Source organism: Betta splendens, chromosome 6, assembly GCF_900634795.4.
Source record: "Betta splendens chromosome 6, fBetSpl5.4, whole genome shotgun sequence".
NCBI classification, from domain to species: domain Eukaryota; kingdom Metazoa; phylum Chordata; class Actinopteri; order Anabantiformes; family Osphronemidae; genus Betta; species Betta splendens.
In genome coordinates this window covers 6,852,766-6,873,039 of record NC_040886.2, presented here as the reverse complement: position 1 = coordinate 6,873,039, position 20,274 = coordinate 6,852,766, and the positions used below count along the sequence as shown (strand labels likewise).

Genomic DNA, 20,274 nt, shown 5'->3' with positions numbered 1-20,274 from the left:
AATTCATGGCAGAGTTCCATTATTTATGAACCTCACTAAATACCCTGTTTCTTCCAAGACATCCGCTGCTCTTCAGAAAAGCTCCGAGCTGTGATAAAACGGTTTTTCACGAGGTCATCGGGCACAGTGGCGTGACTGCAGACGTCCCGCTATGAAATCTCTCCTCTGTGTTTATCCTCCGACTCTCAGATCATTGTGGGAGTGATCCTCCTCTACTACCTCCTGGGAATCAGTGCCTTGATCGGAGCGACCGTCATCGCTGTGTTGGCGCCCGTGCAATACTTTGTGGCCACCAAGCTGTCCCAGACGCAGAAGAGCACGCTGGTGAGGGACGCTCTCTGAACGCATGCTTCCTGTCACCACAGTCGCACGTTTACAGCCTACAGTAGATCTAAGCCTCCCTCAGCCTTGCTAAACAAATCCTAGCCACTCAAGCCGAGAGCGGACGGGTCCAAAGTGTCCAGAAGGCCGTATTCTGCTGTGACGGGCCTGCAGGCTGTGTTGGGATGGTAACGGGTAGCGGCTGCGCCTTTCATGACGGAAACGAATGCTTTCAGGAGTACTCCAGCGAGCGTCTGAAGAAGACCAACGAGCTGCTGCGGGGCATCAAGCTGCTCAAGCTCTACGCCTGGGAGCGCATCTTCTGCGACAGCGTGGAGGAGACCAGGGGCAAAGAGCTCACCAGCCTGCGGGCCTTCGCTCTCTACACGTCCATATCCAGTAATCTAAAAAAAACACCGAACTCTGCACCTTGACATTTGGACTAAATGGGCTAAATGTAAAAAGCCTTCCCGTCCTCACGCCGGTCTCTTTCCTGCTTTCAGTTTTCATGAATGCGGCCATTCCCATCGCGGCTGTTTTGACGGTGAGTAGCATTCATTCCGCCTTCTAACCAGTGAGCGCCGGTTTCCTGCTGACTTCACCGCGTGTGAAGGACGGCGAGGCCGAGCCCGGCCGTCTGGCTGCAGACGCTTCTCACTGACACAGTGGATCCGTCTGTACAGTACAGTATTTATAGTCCTTCACGCTCGTCGACCCGAGGGTTGATTATCAGGAAGGTAACACGCACGACTGTGAAGGAGAGAGGTCGTCCTCCTGTGTTTGTTTATGACTCGCTTCACCTCAGGTCGACCGTGACACCGCCTCCATCAGCGATGACATGTTAGCTGCTCATTGATGCTGTGAGACCAACCCCCCCCCCCTGCTCTGTGCTCCCTCTCCCCCCACGCAGACGTTCGTGGTTCACGTCCACATCTCGGAGGACGCGGACCTGTCCCCGGCCGTGGCCTTCGCCTCCCTGTCCCTCTTTCACATCCTGGTGACCCCCCTCTTCCTGCTCTCCAGCGTCGTGCGCTCCACCGTCAAGGCTCTCGTCAGGTGAGAAAACGGGACGCTGAGGGTTGCGAACGGGCGGCGGCTGTCGAAGCGGCGGTAGCGGCAGAGCTCAGTTGAGCACTTGACCTTTTGCCGCACTGGATGGATCAGCGGCGCTACGCGATAAGTCTCTGTTGATGTAACAAAGCGCCTCCTGCCTTTAGCCCTCTGTTCTCCGACACCGACGCGCGGCTCTAATTTATTTCAGAAATTAGCTTTACAAATATCTTGGCAGCCGAGACGTCTGTTGTGATCAGGCAGCTGCGTTGCTGCAGACCTGTGTCCCTCTGCTCCTGATGTGCTGCAGACAAACATAAACGTGATCGGTTCATTTGAACATACATGCTTTTTTAAAACGCGCTATAATTCAATTCACTCTTGTCTGACATCAACATTTAGCTGCTGTAAATGACATCACCTCCCGGATTCGCTGTGGGCTCTGGTTGTTGAAGCAGGTTCCTGGACGTCTCATGGAGCCAGCGGAGCGGAACCGCTTTCCTCAGGAATCTATAGGCGACGAGGGCCCGTCAGCTTAAATCCCGTCTTTGTCTTTGACGAGGGGTGAACAGGGTGCACGTAACGGGCGGCGGAGCCACCGCTGCAGAATCGCCCTCAGTTTCAAATTGCATGTTACATTTCCTGCCACGCTCCGTTCCGGTGGCGGCACCTTGTTTTAACCGGTTTCCGCCTGATCCTTTGAGATGTTTATTTTTGGGCGCGCGTGATGTGACACAGTTCGTCAGACACGAGGCGGCACCGCGGCCCGTCTTCAGTCTTCACCGTGAGAAAACAAGGCGAGAAGGGAGTAAAACTGCGATCACAGCGTCGGTGCGCGGCATCAAATCTATTATGCATCAGCATCTGTTGTCATCCTCACCTCATTATTCACCTCACGTGCTGGTGTTGCTACAGTTATTATATGGATGTCGTGTAGAATGTGTTAAATCTAAATAAAGGAAATTAGCCCCAGTTTAGATATTTTACACAGATCCTTGTTATAATGCGAGGTCAACAACACAGAGTAGAACTAACTGAATGCGCAGCTTCCTGCTCATTCGTCTTCTGTCTCCGCGCAGCGTGCAGAAGCTCAGCGAGTTCTTCTCCAGCGACGAGATCGGGGAGGAACAGGAGCCCCGGGTGACGCTGCCCTCCGGCTCCAGCAATCACAACCAAAATAAATACCAAGCTGTGGTGAGTGCGCGCGCACGTCCGGACCGGCGCAGTCTGGAAACGGGATTTGTCTCTCGCTGACTCGCCGGCGTCTGCGTCCGTCTCACTCTGCTCTGACTGTTGCCCTCCTCCTCCACTTTACCTCCCTCCCCGTTAATATCACCATCCTCCTCTAGTCGCCCTCTAAACCTGTCCCCTCGTCCTCCTCCTTCTTGTCCCTTCACCGCCAGCCCTTGAAGGTGGTGAACCGGAAGCGCCCCCCGAGGGACGACTGGAACAACTACAGCTCTCAGGGGGAGCGCGAGGGCGACCGGGCGTCCGTGGACGTGGACCCAGACACTTGTATCAAGGTGGGAGAGACAGAATATTAAATCAGCAAAGAATGAAAGGTCACGGCAGCTGATCTAATGGAAGGGAAGTGTAGGTCAGAGTAGGTGCTGTGCAGCAGGAATGACCTTTGAGGTTTGTGCTCAGCAGGAGCAGTAAATATTCTTCTCTTTCATCCGTCTTCTTCAAAAGGCAGTAGTTTTTCTTCTACCGCTGTTTCTTGGGCCTTGGTTCCAGATAAGGATCGATTCCTCACCGACTGAATCTTCAGCAGTGATATAATGGACCAAGTGACCTTTGCTGCTGCAGATCCCAGTACAATGAAATGATCTGTATCTACTGAGCTCTGTTGCTGCATCGTGTTTTAGATGGAGGTTTAAACCAGAGTCTAATCAGAAAGGAAGAGGCAACATTTGCTTCTTGTTGCCTCACTGCTGTTTTTCTTCAGGTGACATCAGAATTTACTGGATCTGATATATCTCTGGCTAAATATGTATCACGGTTTCAGATAAACTGTGGTTATTTCACGTGGACTGATGGACCTCCAACGCTTTCTAATGTGGACATCAGGATTCCTTTTGGTGAGCACCAGACTGCAGCATCGACTGCAGCTTCTGTTTTACCCACCTCCTGTTCGCTCGCGCTCTCTGTGTCATTGCCTCTCCTTCTGATCCAATCCCTCAGGCAAGCTGACCATGATTGTGGGACAGGTCGGCTGTGGGAAGTCTTCTCTGCTGCTGGCAGCGCTTGGAGAGATGCAGCGAGTGTCGGGAACTGTCATCTGGAACAGGTCGCTTGCTCCATCCTTTGCATTTTGTGACATTTTGCACTCGAGATGTTTCATTAACGTTCTGAACACTGAGCTTTGTGACCATTGGAGGGACCGTCATCAGCTGAATGGGTTTCCTAGTGATGTTACTTTTACTTATGGCTACATTTTCAGATTCAGAGTTTGCTTTTCCTCCGAGCTGCAGAGCACCATGTGACTTCACAGGCAAGACAACAAATCAATACACTGTTAATGCAGACGCTGGACTCAGCACCGGGAATGAATCACGCTTTATACTGTTAGTGTATAAAGTGTCTCCAGCCATTATGTCATGTGGCTTGCTTTTATCAAACACTGATTAAATTAAAGCAGCTAGTGGGTTACAGGTCACAGTGGAATGATGGCATTCGACCCACTCCTCCACCTGCTCCCTCGGCCTCCTGCCCTCTCACACTCTCACGCTCCAAATACATCACACAGCGTCTGGGATTCCTCTGCTGCTGAAGTGGATGACTATTTGTGTCTTGACCCCAGAGCCGTGTAAAACATGTTGAATGCTGAATGCTGTGGGCAGCGTAGCCAGACTGGGAGTCAACCTGCTGAAGTAAAGAAAAGATAGTGGACGAAGGAGGAAGCATTTTGTTGTTCAGGTGCATGGACTTGTTGAGAGGTGGCTCATTACGCTTTCACTGTCAGGAGGCGTGAGCTGCTGCCCAGCCTGGATTATCCGGCCGGATCTGATTGTGTCTCTGCTGATGGATTGCGCTCGGACGCGTCCTCAGGTCTTAGATGGTGATTAAAGGGGAGCTGCTGCTCTGCTGTGATTACCCTGTTCTTGCGTTAGCTGCAGGACGAGGACAATCACATGTTCATTGGCCTCACGCTCCAGTGTCTCCTATAGTGCTACGTGGTGATGAGATGATTGTCTGAGGGGATACTTTGGATGTGTCGATGTGTGGAAACTGCTCACCTCGAATCCTCCTGAAGCCTATTGTTGTTGTAATCAGACACTGTAAACAGCTGGAGCCCTCTGGTTGGACTCAGATGTGTGTGAGTCACCTCCTCAGGACGACTCAGAGAGGCGTCCATTTGTAAAAATGGACACCTAAAAATACACTAGAGCTTCCACTGAGCATGTACAAAGACAATAGCAGCAAACCAGACGCCTACTAATTGTTTTCTACCTTTTACTTTATTTGTTGCAGTCAGCCACATCTGGAGTCTGAGGGGGATGAAAGGTAAGCTGCTGTGAGTAGAGTTGAAACTGAGGAAACCCTCCAACCTGAGTGAAGCCTGAATGAAAAACCGTTACCTGCTTTTTTAGAGCTAAGACCGACAACAGCCTCTGGAGCGTCAGCCTAAAACACGTTCAACCTCAATGTACAGGAATATTCTCAGACATGTGTAGCGTAACTATTTCTGATGACAAAGAAAACATCTGATTCAGCTGTTGCAAAGAAACTATAGAGGACGCCAGGAGTCCTAAAGTAAAACCCTGTTGACAGTAGGGGCTTCACCCAATGCAAATAATGCTCAGGTTGAGTTGTTGTTTCTATTTGTGATTCAGCTGTCGTCGTTTCACCCTGAACGTCCAGCACACACACACACACACACACACACACACACACACACACACACACACACACACACACACACACACACACACACACACACACACACACACACACACACACACAGTACTGTAGTTCAGCACATATACATAGTTTAAGGTCTAGTCGTGTGCTCAATGACCTCATTCCACTAACTTCCTACTAAAAATGTAAATAATGGAGGCGTGATGGATGGAATTAAAGACAATTAAGATTTGATTCAGGAGAATGAAAGGACGCACAGTCATCTTAACTTATTCCAGTCTGCCCCTCTTCACAGTTTTTGGCCACTAGATGAAGAATATACTGTAGCAGCAAACAGTAAGAAGCATCGGAGCAGGCGCAGACCCCCTTTGATGCACTAATCTTGGCCTGAGGAATCAGATCCTCCGAGAACTGAGAGCGTCAGAGTTCAAAGCGTTAGATGCCAATTTCCAAATCAACAAATGTCAGGAATTAAAATTGGATGTGGGGACTATTTTGAAGGATCACAGCTAATTATAAATGATGTGGGGCACCCGTTGGCCTGTTTGCACCGAGGCTGCTCAACGCGGCCACAGCGAGGGAACCGTGTGTGTGTTTGTTCTTTGTTAATCATTACATGAACCTGGTGCTGGTTACAGTAATCGCTGAACATCAGTGCTGATCTCTCTTTTATGCTTTTCCCGCAGCCCCACAGACAAAGAAGCAGCAAGTGACGGCGACATCAGGTGATTTCTGACAACATCACATTACACGCTAAGCGGTCTCCATGGAAACGCAGCGCTCCATCAGCTGTCCCCACTATCACTTAGGCATCCACTAAAGATAACACAGAATGCTCTATTTACCTATTCAGTGATCCTGAACCAGCTGTTGACGGACAGGAATGATCATCAAGCATTATCAGCTTTAATACATTTAAATGTCCCTGGGGTCAAGGGATTAAATATCTCCTGGAAACGATCCCCCGTGAGAAATAAACGACGTTCGTGTGACACCTGTTTGTTGTGACCGTCCGGCAGGAAGAGAGACGCCGTGGCCTACGCCTCCCAGAAGCCCTGGCTGCTGAACACCAGCGTGGTGGAGAACATCACCTTCGAGATGCCCATGATCAAATCAAGGTAACGCGCGGGTAATTATAACGGAGGCATCAATGCGTCTGCGCTGTTAAGCCAAAATTGAGCCAATAACCTTTTATGGTCCCTGAGGCCACGCTGGCGAATTGGATGCAGTGATCCCTGATTAAGTCAACAGTTTGAGTCCAGTGAAAAAAATCCGGTTGGCGACTTTCCCAAACAAACTGTTTAGACGCTTCCACTCACTGAGCCAGTATTTGTCTCCGCTGTCGCTGTGTGCCATTCTATCGCGCACACACACACACACACACACACACACACACACACACACACACACACACACACACACACACACACACACACACACACACACACACACACACACACACACACACTCATATTCATCCACACAATAAATGGCCCTGCTGAAAGGTTACAGTCTTGGGTTTGTGTGTGTAGGGAAGGGGGGGGGGGGTCCGGCTCTTTACGGGTCTAATGGACTCGTTTCATTAAATATGTCTAATGGGTCGCTGTGTTCTGTTGCCATGGAGATGTTCTATAAATCGGAGATGTTTGTGTCCGACCTCACTGCCCCCTGCCTCCACTCATCTGCCCTTCTCCTCTTGAACTGAAACGCTGTGACCATGTGTTTAGAAAAAAGCTTGTACATGTTTGTACTTTCCTCAAACCTTGAGATTTAACACGGAACATTTTTTCCGATTTACAGTAAAAGCTGACTTGAATTTTATACATTTCTACTGGTTCTTATAATGAACCTTTAAAGCCAATTAGTTCATGGCCAGTAAGCTGCATAACTGACAACAATCAGCCCCGGCTGTGCTGCTCAGCACTAATTGGAGCTAAATGCTAATGTGATTTGTGAGCAGGTTAGTGCTAATGTAAAGCGGTGGCCGTCAGGTAGCACTGCTGTGTTCCTGTATTCACCAGCCTTCTGCTGTCTTAAAACTTTGACTGAAATGAATCCCATTTATATTCTCACCACGACCCGGACATAATTTAGTTTAGACATTTTATAAATGATCTAAACTATTTAAAAGGAGATTTCATTGCTCTCTGCCCCGGTGTCTGTCATCCACCATAGCAACAGAGAAGGGTGAGAGGCTCAGTGTCACTCAAATGAATGACCTATCAACGTTATCAGCCTACTGGGCAATAATGAGCAGACCTTTCATTTCCTTCTGGCTTCTTCTCTGCGTCCTCATCTGTATTGTGTCTCCGCTTGTGTCCCCCAGATACAAAGCTGTCGTCGAAGCCTGTTCTCTCCAGCCTGACATCGACATCCTTCCGCAGGGAGACCAGACGGAGATCGGCGAGCGGGTCAGTGTCACGCTATAATTAATGGCTTTTCTTTGAATTTCCTCTCTTGCCTTTTCGTTTCCCCGGATCTGCGTGTGGTCCCCACTGTTCCGTTGTAGAATCATTTGTTGTCATTACTGCGTCGAGGACTTGCTGTTTGTGCTGGACTGGCCCCGTTCAGCTCTGTGACGCTGGATGTCCTCACGCACCAGTTATTCAGGAAACGAGTGCCGCACACTGTTATGGATGTGATGTTGTTGCTGGGTTTCCTGGTTTTCCTCACACGCTCTCCCATCATGTGGTGCAGGGCATCATCCTGTCGGGGGGGCAGAAGCAGCGGATCAGCGTCGCCCGGGCCTTGTACCAGCAGACCAGCGTGGTCTTCCTGGTGAGTGTGCACACAATCCGTGACTCTACTGATTGGGCTGCGCCTTTAATTAACCTCGTTAGCGGACGGCCTGTCTGTTTCCACTGTGAAAGTGCTTCTGAAGCTTTACCTGAACTCACTGGTGGGATTCTATTCCTGACGCCTTCCTACGTGACTGAAATAGCAAGGCGGTCTCTTAAGCCCAGCTGCAGGACTGAAAGGAGGAGCTGAAAGCAGCTTTTAATGGACTCTTTAAAACGTCCTCATACTCTTTACTTTACATGTTTCCAGCTCGAGTAGCTTTTTATAATGCCAGTCAGCGTGATGGTTATTGATTGATAGTTTCTCTATTTTCAGTCTTCTATTAAAGCGACTCCCAGTTTGACTTTTACTTCGCTGTCTCCTCCCGCTGTCTGTGTATGCGTGGCTCAGGACGACCCTTTCTCTGCCCTGGACATCCACCTGAGTGATCACCTGATGCAGGACGGCATCCTGAAGCTGCTGAGAGAAGAGAAGAGGACGGTGGTGCTGGTCACGCACAAACTTCAGTACCTGCCACACGCAGACTGGGTGGGAAGCACAGAAACACATTCAGCTCCTAAACCGTCACAATCATCTGTGCTTTGTATCAGAAGGGCCCCAGACGGTGTAAAGATTGATTCCACTGTGTGTGTGTGTGTGTGTGTGTGTGTGTGTGTGTGTGTGTGTGTGTGTGTGTGTGTGTGTGTGTGTGTGTGTTATCAGATTATAGCCATGAAAGATGGCACCATCCACACAGAAGGGACCCTGAAGGACATCCAGAACTCCGAGCCTGAGCTGTTCGAGCAGTGGAAAACCCTGATGAACAGACAGGACCAGGAGTTTGAAAAGGTCATTGATGCCTGACGTTGCACTGATTATCAGATTTCAGTATTCTGGCTCTAACTGCTTTTCTCCTCCAGGAGACGGAGGCGGCCAGTATGACAGACATGGAGCGGAACAACCTGCGGAGGGCCATGTACTCCAGAGAGGCCGTCCGGACCGAGGAGGACGAGGAAGGTGAGCGCAGCTCTGGGTCTGACCCGAACCTGTACGGGTTCGCTGGCTGATAACAGGCCATGACCCACTCCCCTCTTTGCTGTGTGTTTGCTGAGCAGCAGCACGCGTTACATTGAAGCTTAAGCTCGTCAGCTTATTGTAACGTTGACACCCTCTCCAATGTTTGCAAAAATTTGAATGACTCCAAATTTTCCAGTAAGTCACTGTTGTCTCTTTTATTTATGTCTGTTGGATTTACGTGGCGATGCAAAGCAAACATTGTGTTGGTGTTCAATAATCCAGACTCTGCTGTTCTCCCTGGGTCCGGCGTCTCGTGTCTTGGCTTCTGTTCCGACTTTCGCAGCACCCAGATATGACTCGGCCTCCTGCTGTGACTCTTTACGCGCTTGTCTCCGCTGCTGAATGCGCCGAGGTGCTGACGTGCAGTGGCTGTACACCTTATCTGTTTTCTGTGTTGTCTTCCGTGTGCTGGTGGCACCCCGGGGTGGACCTCTGCAGTGCCAGGTGCCGCCCTCATATTCGATCGAGCAGGTGTGGCCAGAAAGCATGGTTTGGAAAAAAAAACCCATGACAAGTGAAAAACGCAAACGTGTCTGTGGCATCGTGTGAGCTTCTCCCACCATTTCAGTCTCATCCCTTGAGTTGTATTCACATCTGCTCAACGCCAGCATGACTGTGGATGGTGGTAGCAGTAGTGTGTGTGTGTGTGTGTGTGTGTGTGTGTGTGTGTGTGTGTGTGTGTGTGTGTGTGTGTGTGTGTGTGTGTGTGTGTGTGTGTGTGTGTGGCCCTGTCACTCACCCCGTCCGTTTGCCTCCTGCTTCCTCTCTGCCTCCGGCTTGTCTGAACCCCACATGCAGCCTGGTGCTTTGAAGCTCGTTGCATGTCGTGAAGCCGTGTATTTAAAGCGGGGGTGGGGAGGACGTGGAAGCTCCTCAGCGTTGGCTCTTCACCCTCTGTGTCATGGCTGCTGTGCTTCCCCTGGGAATGAGCCTCTGCTTGGTGTTGTAGCACATAGACTCTGTAGAGTAGTTTCTCTCCTCATGTTATTTCTCTCGCCTCTGTCGTCTTTTGTGCTCTTAGTGGTTTCTCAGACAGATATGGGGGGGGGAATCAAGGCTGTACGACAGCAGATCACGTCAGGGAGAAACCAGAGAGTAAAAACAAGGCATCGTGTTGGCATTTCTTCCCCCGACTCCGTGAAATATTCATCTTCATGCTTCTCTTGATGCCAGAGGAGTCTCTGGAGAGCGACGAGGACGACGACCTGTCGCAGGCGATGCGCCAGCGCGCCACCATCCCGTGGCGCTCGTGCGGCACCTACCTGTCGTCCGCCGGCCTGCTGCTGCTCAACCTGCTCCTGCTGTCGCAGCTGCTCAAGCACTCCCTCATGGTCGCCATCGACTACTGGCTGGCGCACTGGACGTCGCACGTCATCACGGCGGCGCCGCGCAACTGCACCGCGCTGCAGGTGAGACTCAGGGCGAGCGCCACGCTTCCGTTCTGTTCAGGCTCCGTCTCCAACAGAGCGCTTGCAAGCGGTAGAGATGCAGCTCCTCAGTTGTGAGGATTTAGTTCCTGTGTTTCGGCAGTGATTTGAGTCCGGAGGATGAAACCCTTCAAATCAGCCAAAGGATAAATGTGACTTGTTTACTGGAATCGGTCAGAAGAAAATGTCTACTTTTATATAGTTGAATGTTTCTGGCTCTACAAATCTGTGTGAGTATTTTAATCTATAGGGATCATAGGCTAAAATGTTCCTAAGTTATTATTATTATATATTAAATATTAGCTGTGTCTGATTGGAGGGAAACGGGCTGACGTGCAGTTGTGTGACTCACATTCCCGTGTGAATCTCAGCTGAGCTACAACACAGACACACAACATCCAACAGCTACTGCAGCTCAGCCTCATCTGCATTAATGGAACACAGCTGATGAAGCCTCTGAGTCAAAATGAGGACGCGTTTGAAGACTGGCTTGTTGTTGGTCCACAGGACGAGTGGTCGGTAACCTGGAATGAACCTTTAGTCAGGTTTACCTCCAAATTCCAGCGAGCGAGTGGGTGAAAAGTTATACACCGACAAACGTTTTCCACTTTAAGCTCAGTTTTCATTACTTGCATTGTATCGCCAGGCCACCTGTTGGTAGGTCATGCTGTTAGATGTGTGTGTGTGTGTGCATGTGTGTGTGTCCTGTTGAGTAAATGCCAGGTCATGTTTCACACAGTCATGTGAAGGCTAAAGAGAGAGCAGCAGTTTAAAGATCACCGTGTCCTCCTGTCCTGCACACACACACACACACACACACACACACACACACACACACACACACACACACACACACACACACACACACACACACACACACACACTTACTTAAAAGCTAAGGACAATGTGTTTATCTTCATGTCACTGTCAGCTTTATCTAATCTATAGCGTTGTGTGGTCTGATCCACTGGGGGACACTTAGATGTCCTGCTCTAGTACCACACGCTAACAGCAGCTCATAACTGCTGCACTAAAACTAAATATTATGGCTATACTTTTACTTCATAAAACATTCATTATTTTGAAAAAAAAATTGGAGCTAGATAAATAAAACTTAAACTAAAATGCAGGAAATACAGTAAGTCCTTGACAGCTTCACTGTGTTGCCTGAAGCTGTCAAGCTGTCAGGCTTTAACCAGCCTCAGTGTAATTATGCTTATGATGAGCGTACAGGCAAACGCCTCCGCTACCTTTCACTTTCTCCAACACACAGACCGGAAGCCATGTTCTAACGCCCTCCCCTCGCTCCCCAGGGCTGTGGCTTCAGACACGCCTGGTACCTGTCCATCTTCAGCGTGCTGTGCTGCCTGGGCATCGTCCTGTGTCTGGCCACGTCTGTGGCTGTGGAGTGGACCGGCCTCCGAGTGGCCAAGGAGCTCCACCACAACCTGCTCAACAAGATCATACTGGCCCCCATGAGGTGTGTGTGTGTGTGTGTGTGTGTGTGTGTGTGTGTGTGTGTGTGTGTGTGTGTGTGTGTGTGTGTGTGTGTGTGTGTGTGTCAATTAGAGCACCTCTCTCACCCCATTACGCTGAGCGCCATCTGCTTTCCTCACACAGAACCAAGGACACACTGTGTTTATGAAGAGACTCGCGGCTGAATAAACACATGATTCACATTAAAGAATTTAAACCAGCTGACTTAACTACATGTGTGAGATTCCTGCTGAGTAGCTTATTTCACAGAGACGTAAAAAGTAATTAAGAAGTGAGGCATGAATTAAAGTACAAAAAATGGACAAAGTGTGAAACGAGTGGCTTCCTGTTGTGGTGAAGCGTCATTGTAACAGTGGAGATGATGAGCGTCCCCCCCCCCCCAGGCTCTTTGAGACCACGCCGCTCGGCAGCATCCTCAACCGCTTCTCCACGGACACCAACACCATCGACCAGCACATCCCCACCACCCTGGAGTGCCTGACGCGCTCCACCCTGCTGTGCGCGTCGGCCCTGGGCGTCATCTCCTACGTGACCCCCGTCTTCCTCATCGCCCTCCTGCCGCTGGCCGTCATCTGCTACTTCATTCAGAAATACTTCCGGGTGGCCTCCAGGTGAGTGCCGGCACTGGGATGGGTGGAGCAGGTGGGGAGTGCTCTATGCTGTGGCTACCGGTGACGGAGGCTCACTTCACCTAATGTTTCTGTTTCTGTCCACTGTCGCCTGAAAGGGACCTGCAGCAGCTGGAGGACAGCACCCAGCTGCCGTTGCTCTCCCACTTCTCTGAGACAGTGGAGGGTCTCACCACCATCAGAGCCCTCAGGTGACCCGGTTTGTGTTGTCAGCTGTTCCGTAAAAAAACTGCCTCTAGGCTCTAATGAAGAGATATATCCTCATTTAATATCTGGACAAAGACTAGGGGCAAAAATATCTATATTTATTTCTCTATCTGATCAGTTTTGAGCATATTTATGTTTTTATGGATGTGTATAAACTGACAAGAAAACTGTTTTATACTGTAAAATATACTAATTTCATCTTCTCTTCACTGTCTACATAATTTATACATAAATATATATAATGTAAATTGGATATTAGTCACTGGAGCTACATTTTGTATTAGATTTAAAGTTTAATGACGCATTAATTCATTTTCAATTGTTTGCTGTTGAAACGGAGCCGCTCCGGCTCCTGGAAGAGTCAGGTGCTGGGCTCGCGTGCACGTAACGCATCCTGTAACGCGATGAAACCATGCCCTCCGTCTGCAGGTACGAGCCCAGGTTCAGACAGAGGCTGCTGCAGTTCACCGACGCCAACAACATCGCCTCGCTCTTCCTCACGGCGGCCAACCGTTGGCTGGAGGTCCGCATGGTAACGATGGCGCTCCGCATTCATCCCTGCTGCCGGGGAACAGACGCACGTCCAGCCCGGTTCAGAGAAAACGCAGCTGTTATATGATGTCTCATGGCTCCATCTACGCATGCACATTCACCTGTTTTTGCGACGTTGAGATGTTTTATGGATCGGAGCGAACGTGCCAGGTGTTGACGGGGAGCGTGTACAGCAGCGGCGCTCCTCATGGTTTTCTAATGCTGCTGAATTATTCAGCGCGGTGACGGGGCCTCCGTGTCTCTGTGCAGGAGTACATCGGCGCGTGTGTGGTGCTGGTGGCAGCCGTCGCCTCCATCACCAACTCCCTGTACAACCAGCTGTCCTCCGGCCTGGTGGGGCTCGGCCTGACGTACGCGCTCATGGTGAGACCCTGCGTGGGGCCATGGGTGACCCTCAAAGGGGGTCCTGGGCGTTTCCTGATCATCATCAGTGGCTCATTTTCTCTATTAGTTTTCTTGCGTAATGGAAAATTATTAATTATTATTATTATAAAACTACTATAAAAGTCTTCTGCTTGTTAAAAAAATAACCTTGACCCCTGACCCCATTTGTTTACTGAAACATTTATTTAGCAAGATGTACATAAAATAAAAAGCTTAAATACAGTTATCTACTAATATATTATAACTTATTATACTATATTGTTTCACACAACTACTAACTAACTGTTGTTTTTACTAAAAACTGAGCCAGGCTTTAAACTGTAAACGTCTCCTACTCCCTGTAACACGACCAGCGTGTGCAGCCTGAGAGAAGCGTGACATTTACCCATCTCGTTACCCCCCCCCCCCCCCCCCCCCCCCCCCCCCATCAGGTATCAAACTACATGAACTGGATGGTGCGCAACCTGGCAGACATGGAGGTGCAGCTCGGCTCAGTGAAGCGGATCAACGGCCTGCTCCAGACCGAACCAGAGAACTATGAGGGTCTGCTCAGTGAGTGCAGCCTGCTTCCGTCTACACAGAGCCCGTCCCTCATTATCAGCACACATAGGGGATCATGATGAAGACGTGCCTCTTCATCCTAGTCCAGCTGTTTTTACGAGCTAATGCCTTCAGATCGTTGAATAATCTGCCTCACTTGCACGTTTACTACCGATCTCGGCTCGTGCCAGTTTCCTTCACCTGCTCCAGTATCTTTTCATTAAGGGCAGCCTGGTGACTGGTGAGGGCTAATCTACTGTGTGGCGTCTGTGATCAGCTGTGTCCCAGGTCCCCGACGGCTGGCCCCGGCAGGGAGAGATCAAGATCCAGAATCTGAGCGTCCGGTACGACGCCTCGCTCAAGCCCGTGCTCAAGAACGTCAACGCCCACATCAGCCCCGGAGAGAAGGTGAACACGCGGCAACAAACACGCAGCAACAAACACGCAGGAACAAAACAGGAAAAAGGCTTAAGGTGATTTGGACTCGTTGGATTTCAGGTCGGGATCTGTGGCAGAACCGGCAGCGGAAAGTCCTCCTTCTCCTTGGCCTTCTTCCGCATGGTGGACACGTTTGAGGGTAAAGCTCCGGCTCATTAGTGGATAAAGAACGTGCTTCTGTTTGTAGAAAGATGTGCATTAACCTTTTCCTTCTCCAGGGAGGATTGTGATTGACAACATCGACATCGCCAAGCTGCCTCTGCAGACCCTCCGGTCCCGCCTGTCCATCATCCTCCAGGACCCCTTCCTGTTCAGCGGCACCATTCGGTACATTGAACGTCACTTATGTGGCGGAAAGGACCTGTTAGAGCAGTTCAGATCCGCTGGCAGCCATAAAATGACTGAAACTGTTTTACTGGACGGAGTGGGAGCCGCTGGCAGACAGAGACGCTCTTCAGAGACACTCATCTGAAGCGCGTGTAGAGCTGAGTGTTTGCAGATAAGAGGACATTCCTCTAAAGACTTCAGTGAGGAGGGTTATTATTAGACGCTAGCTGACTGTGACTGCGTTGTCATGACAGAGATGATGTTGGATTTTAGCTGTGTCACCTTCTACCCTGGTTTCAGGAAATCAGCTGATTGTGTGTGTGTGTGTGTGTGTGTGTGTGTGTGTGTGTGTGTGTGTGTGTGTGTGTGTGTGTGTGTGTGTGTGTGTGTGTGTGTGCAGGTTCAACCTGGACCCAGAGGTGAAGGCCACGGACGAGATGCTGTGGGAGGCTCTAGAGATCGCCCAGTTGAAGCCTGTGGTTAAATCCCTGCCGGGGGGCCTGGGTGAGACCATCTGTGTTCCCATGCGTGTTTTTGTGCGTCTGTCTGCGGCGGAGCGCACATTATTTTGGTCTGAGCTGTATTGTGTGTGTCGCCGCTCCATCCCTGTTTCACAGCCCCGTTACTCGGAGCTCACCTCCCACACGCAGAGCTAACAGCTGCAGACTCACCATCAGATCAGGTGTTAGCCTCGGGCCTCCGCCCACACACACACTATGGATGCTGGGAAGGACCTCCCCTCGCTTTAATTCTAACTTTCACCCCCACTTCTTTTTGTCTCGGACAAATCTTTCCCCGCGGCCGCTGCTCATGTCAGATGTTCGACTTCAGTCAATAGAAAAGACACAAAAACCTGCTCCCACTTGTGTGACACTGACAAATGTGTCTGTGCACTTACAGCTCCAGTTTATGTCAACCACATGTTCAATACGATATTGATCTGTGACCCAGAGGTGATGGACAATTAATTTAGCTGTTTACATGTGGTTTAAGTCACAGTGCAGAGTTAATGTAGGCTTCTATTGCCAACTACAATTAGGTTACGTTTCAGATTACAGTGCAAAGACTGAAGGTGACAAGCCACACACGATCATCAAAGCAGAGAAAGTAGTGTAAACATCTACTGTACATATTGCATTATTAAGTATAATGTATTAATATTGTCATATAAGATGTGAAATTAAGTGTTCTTCAAAATGAAAACTCAAATGTTGGTTGAACCATTTCTGTCATCCACGTGATTCTGATGGCTGCTATTTATTTTTTTGTATGGAGGCAGACGAGATAAGCCTTTTTTAAAAATGTAATTATTTCCAACACGAGAAACATGGTGGAATATTTATAACATGCACTGAAGAAAATCAATACATTATCGATCCACAAGCCAAGAGTTAATGGCTGATTACCCTTCCCTCTGGTAGCGCGGGGTCACGGTGGTGCTGTGTGCTCCATGTAAAGCAGCCTGCTGCATAGGAATTTACATAAATCTAAATATTGGCCATCTGACTCTATTTATTAAATGAAGTCAATTAAAGCGCATGTGTTTTGGTTCAGATGCGGTGGTGACGGAGGGAGGAGAGAACTTCAGCCAGGGCCAGAGGCAGCTGTTCTGTCTGGCCAGAGCCTTCGTCAGGAAGAGCAGCATCCTAATCATGGACGAAGCCACCGCGTCCATCGACATGGCAACGGTCAGTGCCTCGTTAAGGCGGCGGGTGATCAATGTGGGCGGCGCGCGCACGCAGGACGCGAGAGCGAAAGGTGAAGGTGACGCGAGCCGCGGTCTAGAGTCCTGGTTGCAGAGAACAATGAGAGAGGGAGGAGGAAGCATCTCTTATACTCGGTTTTCAGTACATCAGGGGAGGATAAAAATAGAGCAGGAGTGGAGGAGGAGGCATGAACACAGGCAGCAGAGAGAAAAAGGCTGAAATGGAAGGAAGCTACTCAGCTACTCAGCACAGTAAAAGCCCGGGGGGCGACAAATGGCTGCTTCTGACCCTCTCTCTTGAATGGTCGACGGCAAAAACCTCCATTTCCTCTTACAATAACGCACTGTAGCAGCGCTGCCCTTGAGGAAACATCGTATTTAATGACAGGCGCCGAGATGATGAACAAGAGACTGAGCTTGAAGGGAAGTTGGACGTGTCAGCCGGTGACGTCGCTTTGTTTGCTTTGATCTTGATCCGTTCACATCAACGTGCAGGAGCCGCTCACCCCCCACCGCCTCTGTCCCCACAGGAGAGCATCCTGCAGAAGGTGGTGATGACTGCCTTTGCCGACCGAACAGTAGTAACTATCGCCGTGAGTATGTCCCCCGGCGCCCGCATCAGCCTGCTGACGATACAGTCCTTAGAATTGGTGCAAAGCTGCGGAAAAATGTGGCACAGTTACTGTACCTGCAGACTGTGGAGAGGAGAAATATAGATGGAGAGAGAGGATCAGGGTGTGGGGGGTGTTTATCTGATTGTTTTTCCTCCCCACCGCCTCACAGCACCGCGTCCACACCATCCTGAATGCCGACCTGGTGATTGTGATGAAGCGGGGGATCATCCTGGAGTACGACAGACCCCAGGCCCTGCTGGACAAGGAGGACAGCGTCTTCGCCTCCTTCGTGCAGGCAGACAAGTAGCACAAGAAGAAGAAGAAGAAGAGGAGAGGAAGCGTTAAAGGAAGACATTCGAAGTGCAATTGTTCCATGGAATATATTCCTTTTATTTTTTAATCATGTATTATATTTGTACATAAAATGTTAATTCTTTGTTAATAAAACATAAATTATCATCTAATTTGTTGACGTTTTAGTTAGAGGAATGGGATAGCGTGTGATTTTTTTTATTTTATTTTACTTGCTGGAGTGTTCCCCTACACTGGAAATGAGTCATGAATGGAAAGATGAAGATGACCTGCAGCGGAGCTGAGGAACCACACGATCCAGTCCACTAATAAGAAACGCAGGGCTCTTCTGTGTGTGTTCACCGGTGTCACTTTGAGGTCGCACGCTGCGCCTGCAGCTGCCAGGGCCCAAGTTAGAAAGTTATCTGGACGCCAGAGGAAAAAACATGCAAATGCGACGTTCCTTGTGCGGTAAAGCAGAGTAGGTGGTGAGCGAGTGAGCGTTGACTACATGTGGTTCCTGTTCGGTCCAGCTCACTTTCTGTGCAGATTTAGAAGTCTTAAACTCTACGCTCTATGTTTAAACCATTAGATATGATGCCAAAGACATTCTACCCCGTGCGCCTGTATTAACGAGTAACGGGCCCTCGGCTGCGTTCTCACTGAATATCACAGGAAGGGCACCGCAGGGGTGGAGGGAGGGACTGCCCCCCCACCACCCACCTCAGCGTCTCCAGCTCACGTTACCGAGCTACAGAGAAGTGGTGCAATCAGCGCACGGCCAACTGCGCCACATGCGCCTGCCTTCTCATCCAAATGTGACCAAACTCGGCTCCGGGGCCCATTGCGCTCCCGCACCGACCGCCGACGTCCCGCTGATCGTCCCTCGCGCAATGGGACGCGGTGGCGTGGCGCAACCGAACCCGGTCGGCCGGTGGCGAGAGTGACGGCGGCAGCTGCGGAGCCGGAGGAAGGGAGCTTCTCGTGGGAGCGCTCGGTTGCAAGACGCGCGGTCTGGAGGAAACGTGAGGCGCACGCATACCTCCAGTGAACCGGCCCGCGCCCGACAGCTGCGGCGGAACCGACCCACCGATCGGAAAAGTTTACCGGCAGAAAGGGAACGCGTTCTTCTTCCAGCCGGACAGAGACAGACCTTTGAAGCCTGGGAGCGTAACGGCGTAGCATGGGAGCACTATGTTGTCCAGGAAAGGACTCATCCCGGAGGACTACCTGCTGACCCGCTTGGCTGAGGACGTCCTGCAGCCCAAGTTCAAGACCAAAGCGGGGAAAGCTCGGTTCGTCTCCAAGAACGGCACCTGCAATGTGGCGCACACCAACATCCGAGAGCAGGGCCGCTTTCTGCAGGACGTCTTCACCACCCTGGTGGACTTAAAATGGCTCCACACGCTCATCATTTTCACCATGTCGTTCCTGTGCAGCTGGCTCCTGTTCGGGATGATCTGGTGGCTCATCGCCTTCGCGCACGGCGACCTGGACCAGCGGGGCGACGACTTTGTGCCGTGCGTAACGGACATCCACTCCTTCTCGTCCGCGTTCCTCTTCTCCATAGAGGTCCAGGTGACCATCGGCTTCGGCGGCCGGATGATCACGGAGGAGTGCTTCTCCGCCATCATCGTGCTGATCGTGCAGAACATCGTGGGGCTGGTCATCAACGCCATCATGCTCGGCTGCATCTTCATGAAGACGGCGCAGGCCAACCGGCGCGCGGAGACGCTCATTTTCAGCAAGCACGCCGTCATCTCCGTCCGCAACAACAAGCTGTGCTTCATGATCCGCATCGGGGACCTGCGCAAAAGCATGATCATCAGCGCCACCGTGCGGATGCAGGTGGTCAAACGGACCACGACGGAGGAGGGCGAGCTGGTGCCTCTGGACCAGATCGACATCCACATGGACAACCCGGTGGGCACCAACGGCGTCTTCCTGGTGTCCCCCCTAATCATCTGCCACGTCATCGACAAGAACAGTCCCCTGTACGAGCTGTCGGCCGTCGACCTGCTGCACGACGACATCGAGGTGATCGTGGTGCTGGAGGGGGTGGTGGAGACCACGGGCATCACCACGCAGGCCCGGACGTCGTACGTGGCGGAGGAGATCCTGTGGGGGCAGCGCTTCGTGCCCACGGTGTCGGAGGAGGACGGGATGTACGCCGTGGACTACTCAAAGTTCGGCAACACCGTGAAGGTGCCGACACCGAGCTGCAGCGCCAAGACGCTGGACTCGCGGGTTAAACTGTTCGAGGGCGCCACCTCGCGGGCGTCTGTGAGAAAGCGGAGTGGGTCCGCGGCGGCCCGCAAGTCCAAGATGGAGAGTTAGCGGAGATGCGTGAGCCACGCAGTCAGCGTTTTGTATGGGAATGACTTGAGTGTCGACTTAATAGGATGATATTTTATAATAAAGGACGTGTACGTAATCATTAATCCACATCCCTCTATGCAGTCAAAACATGTCAACATGCTTTTTACTCAGGGACAGTATGAAAATGCACAGAGGTCAATGAAATGCAATTTATACACAACCTCCACAATAAACACAAGAAACTAGAAGTTCAG

The 20,274-nt window shown here is 50.6% G+C and overlaps 2 protein-coding genes and 1 long non-coding RNA gene across 8 annotated transcripts in view; 2 read left to right on the top strand and 1 right to left on the bottom strand.

Annotated features, from left to right (window-relative positions):
* abcc8 (ATP-binding cassette, sub-family C (CFTR/MRP), member 8) overlaps positions 1 to 17,874 on the top strand; it is a 34,306-nt gene extending 16,432 nt beyond the window's left edge. For 2 of the 6 annotated variants that reach the window (XM_055509746.1, XM_055509748.1), the window contains exons 10-40: positions 190 to 324; positions 558 to 720; positions 825 to 865; positions 1,232 to 1,377; positions 2,451 to 2,565; positions 2,721 to 2,894; positions 3,380 to 3,452; positions 3,556 to 3,661; positions 4,846 to 4,878; positions 5,922 to 5,960; positions 6,255 to 6,353; positions 7,562 to 7,646; positions 7,933 to 8,013; positions 8,425 to 8,562; positions 8,737 to 8,862; positions 8,934 to 9,033; positions 9,505 to 9,561; positions 10,264 to 10,499; positions 11,831 to 11,997; positions 12,398 to 12,625; positions 12,742 to 12,834; positions 13,280 to 13,382; positions 13,652 to 13,765; positions 14,218 to 14,338; positions 14,604 to 14,734; positions 14,825 to 14,903; positions 14,983 to 15,091; positions 15,492 to 15,595; positions 16,646 to 16,779; positions 17,327 to 17,389; positions 17,580 to 17,874. In XM_055509746.1, coding sequence (XP_055365721.1) covers positions 190 to 324; positions 558 to 720; positions 825 to 865; positions 1,232 to 1,377; positions 2,451 to 2,565; positions 2,721 to 2,894; positions 3,380 to 3,452; positions 3,556 to 3,661; positions 4,846 to 4,878; positions 5,922 to 5,960; positions 6,255 to 6,353; positions 7,562 to 7,646; positions 7,933 to 8,013; positions 8,425 to 8,562; positions 8,737 to 8,862; positions 8,934 to 9,033; positions 9,505 to 9,561; positions 10,264 to 10,499; positions 11,831 to 11,997; positions 12,398 to 12,625; positions 12,742 to 12,834; positions 13,280 to 13,382; positions 13,652 to 13,765; positions 14,218 to 14,338; positions 14,604 to 14,734; positions 14,825 to 14,903; positions 14,983 to 15,091; positions 15,492 to 15,595; positions 16,646 to 16,779; positions 17,327 to 17,389; positions 17,580 to 17,717 — 3,531 coding nt within the window. In that variant the 3' untranslated portion in view covers positions 17,718 to 17,874. The remainder of the gene's footprint in view (positions 1 to 189; positions 325 to 557; positions 721 to 824; positions 866 to 1,231; positions 1,378 to 2,450; positions 2,566 to 2,720; positions 2,895 to 3,379; positions 3,453 to 3,555; positions 3,662 to 4,845; positions 4,879 to 5,921; positions 5,961 to 6,254; positions 6,354 to 7,561; positions 7,647 to 7,932; positions 8,014 to 8,424; positions 8,563 to 8,736; positions 8,863 to 8,933; positions 9,034 to 9,504; positions 9,562 to 10,263; positions 10,500 to 11,830; positions 11,998 to 12,397; positions 12,626 to 12,741; positions 12,835 to 13,279; positions 13,383 to 13,651; positions 13,766 to 14,217; positions 14,339 to 14,603; positions 14,735 to 14,824; positions 14,904 to 14,982; positions 15,092 to 15,491; positions 15,596 to 16,645; positions 16,780 to 17,326; positions 17,390 to 17,579) is intronic. The other 4 variants (XM_055509749.1, XM_055509747.1, XM_029154435.3 and 1 more) reach the window with 4 other exon arrangements.
* Positions 16,377 to 17,625, bottom strand: LOC129604242 (uncharacterized). Its single transcript, XR_008694964.1, has 2 exons — positions 17,485 to 17,625; positions 16,377 to 17,419 (listed from the first exon to the last, which is right to left on the bottom strand). It is a non-coding gene; the product is annotated as an uncharacterized LOC129604242 (long non-coding RNA).
* A 183-nt stretch (positions 17,875 to 18,057) lies between the features above and the next one.
* kcnj11 (potassium inwardly rectifying channel subfamily J member 11) lies at positions 18,058 to 20,268 on the top strand. The gene has a single exon (XM_029154441.3). The coding sequence runs from the start codon at positions 18,896 to 18,898 to the stop codon at positions 20,036 to 20,038; it is 1,143 nt and encodes a 380-aa protein (XP_029010274.1). The 5' UTR covers positions 18,058 to 18,895; the 3' UTR covers positions 20,039 to 20,268.
* The last annotated feature ends 6 nt before the right edge of the window (positions 20,269 to 20,274 follow it).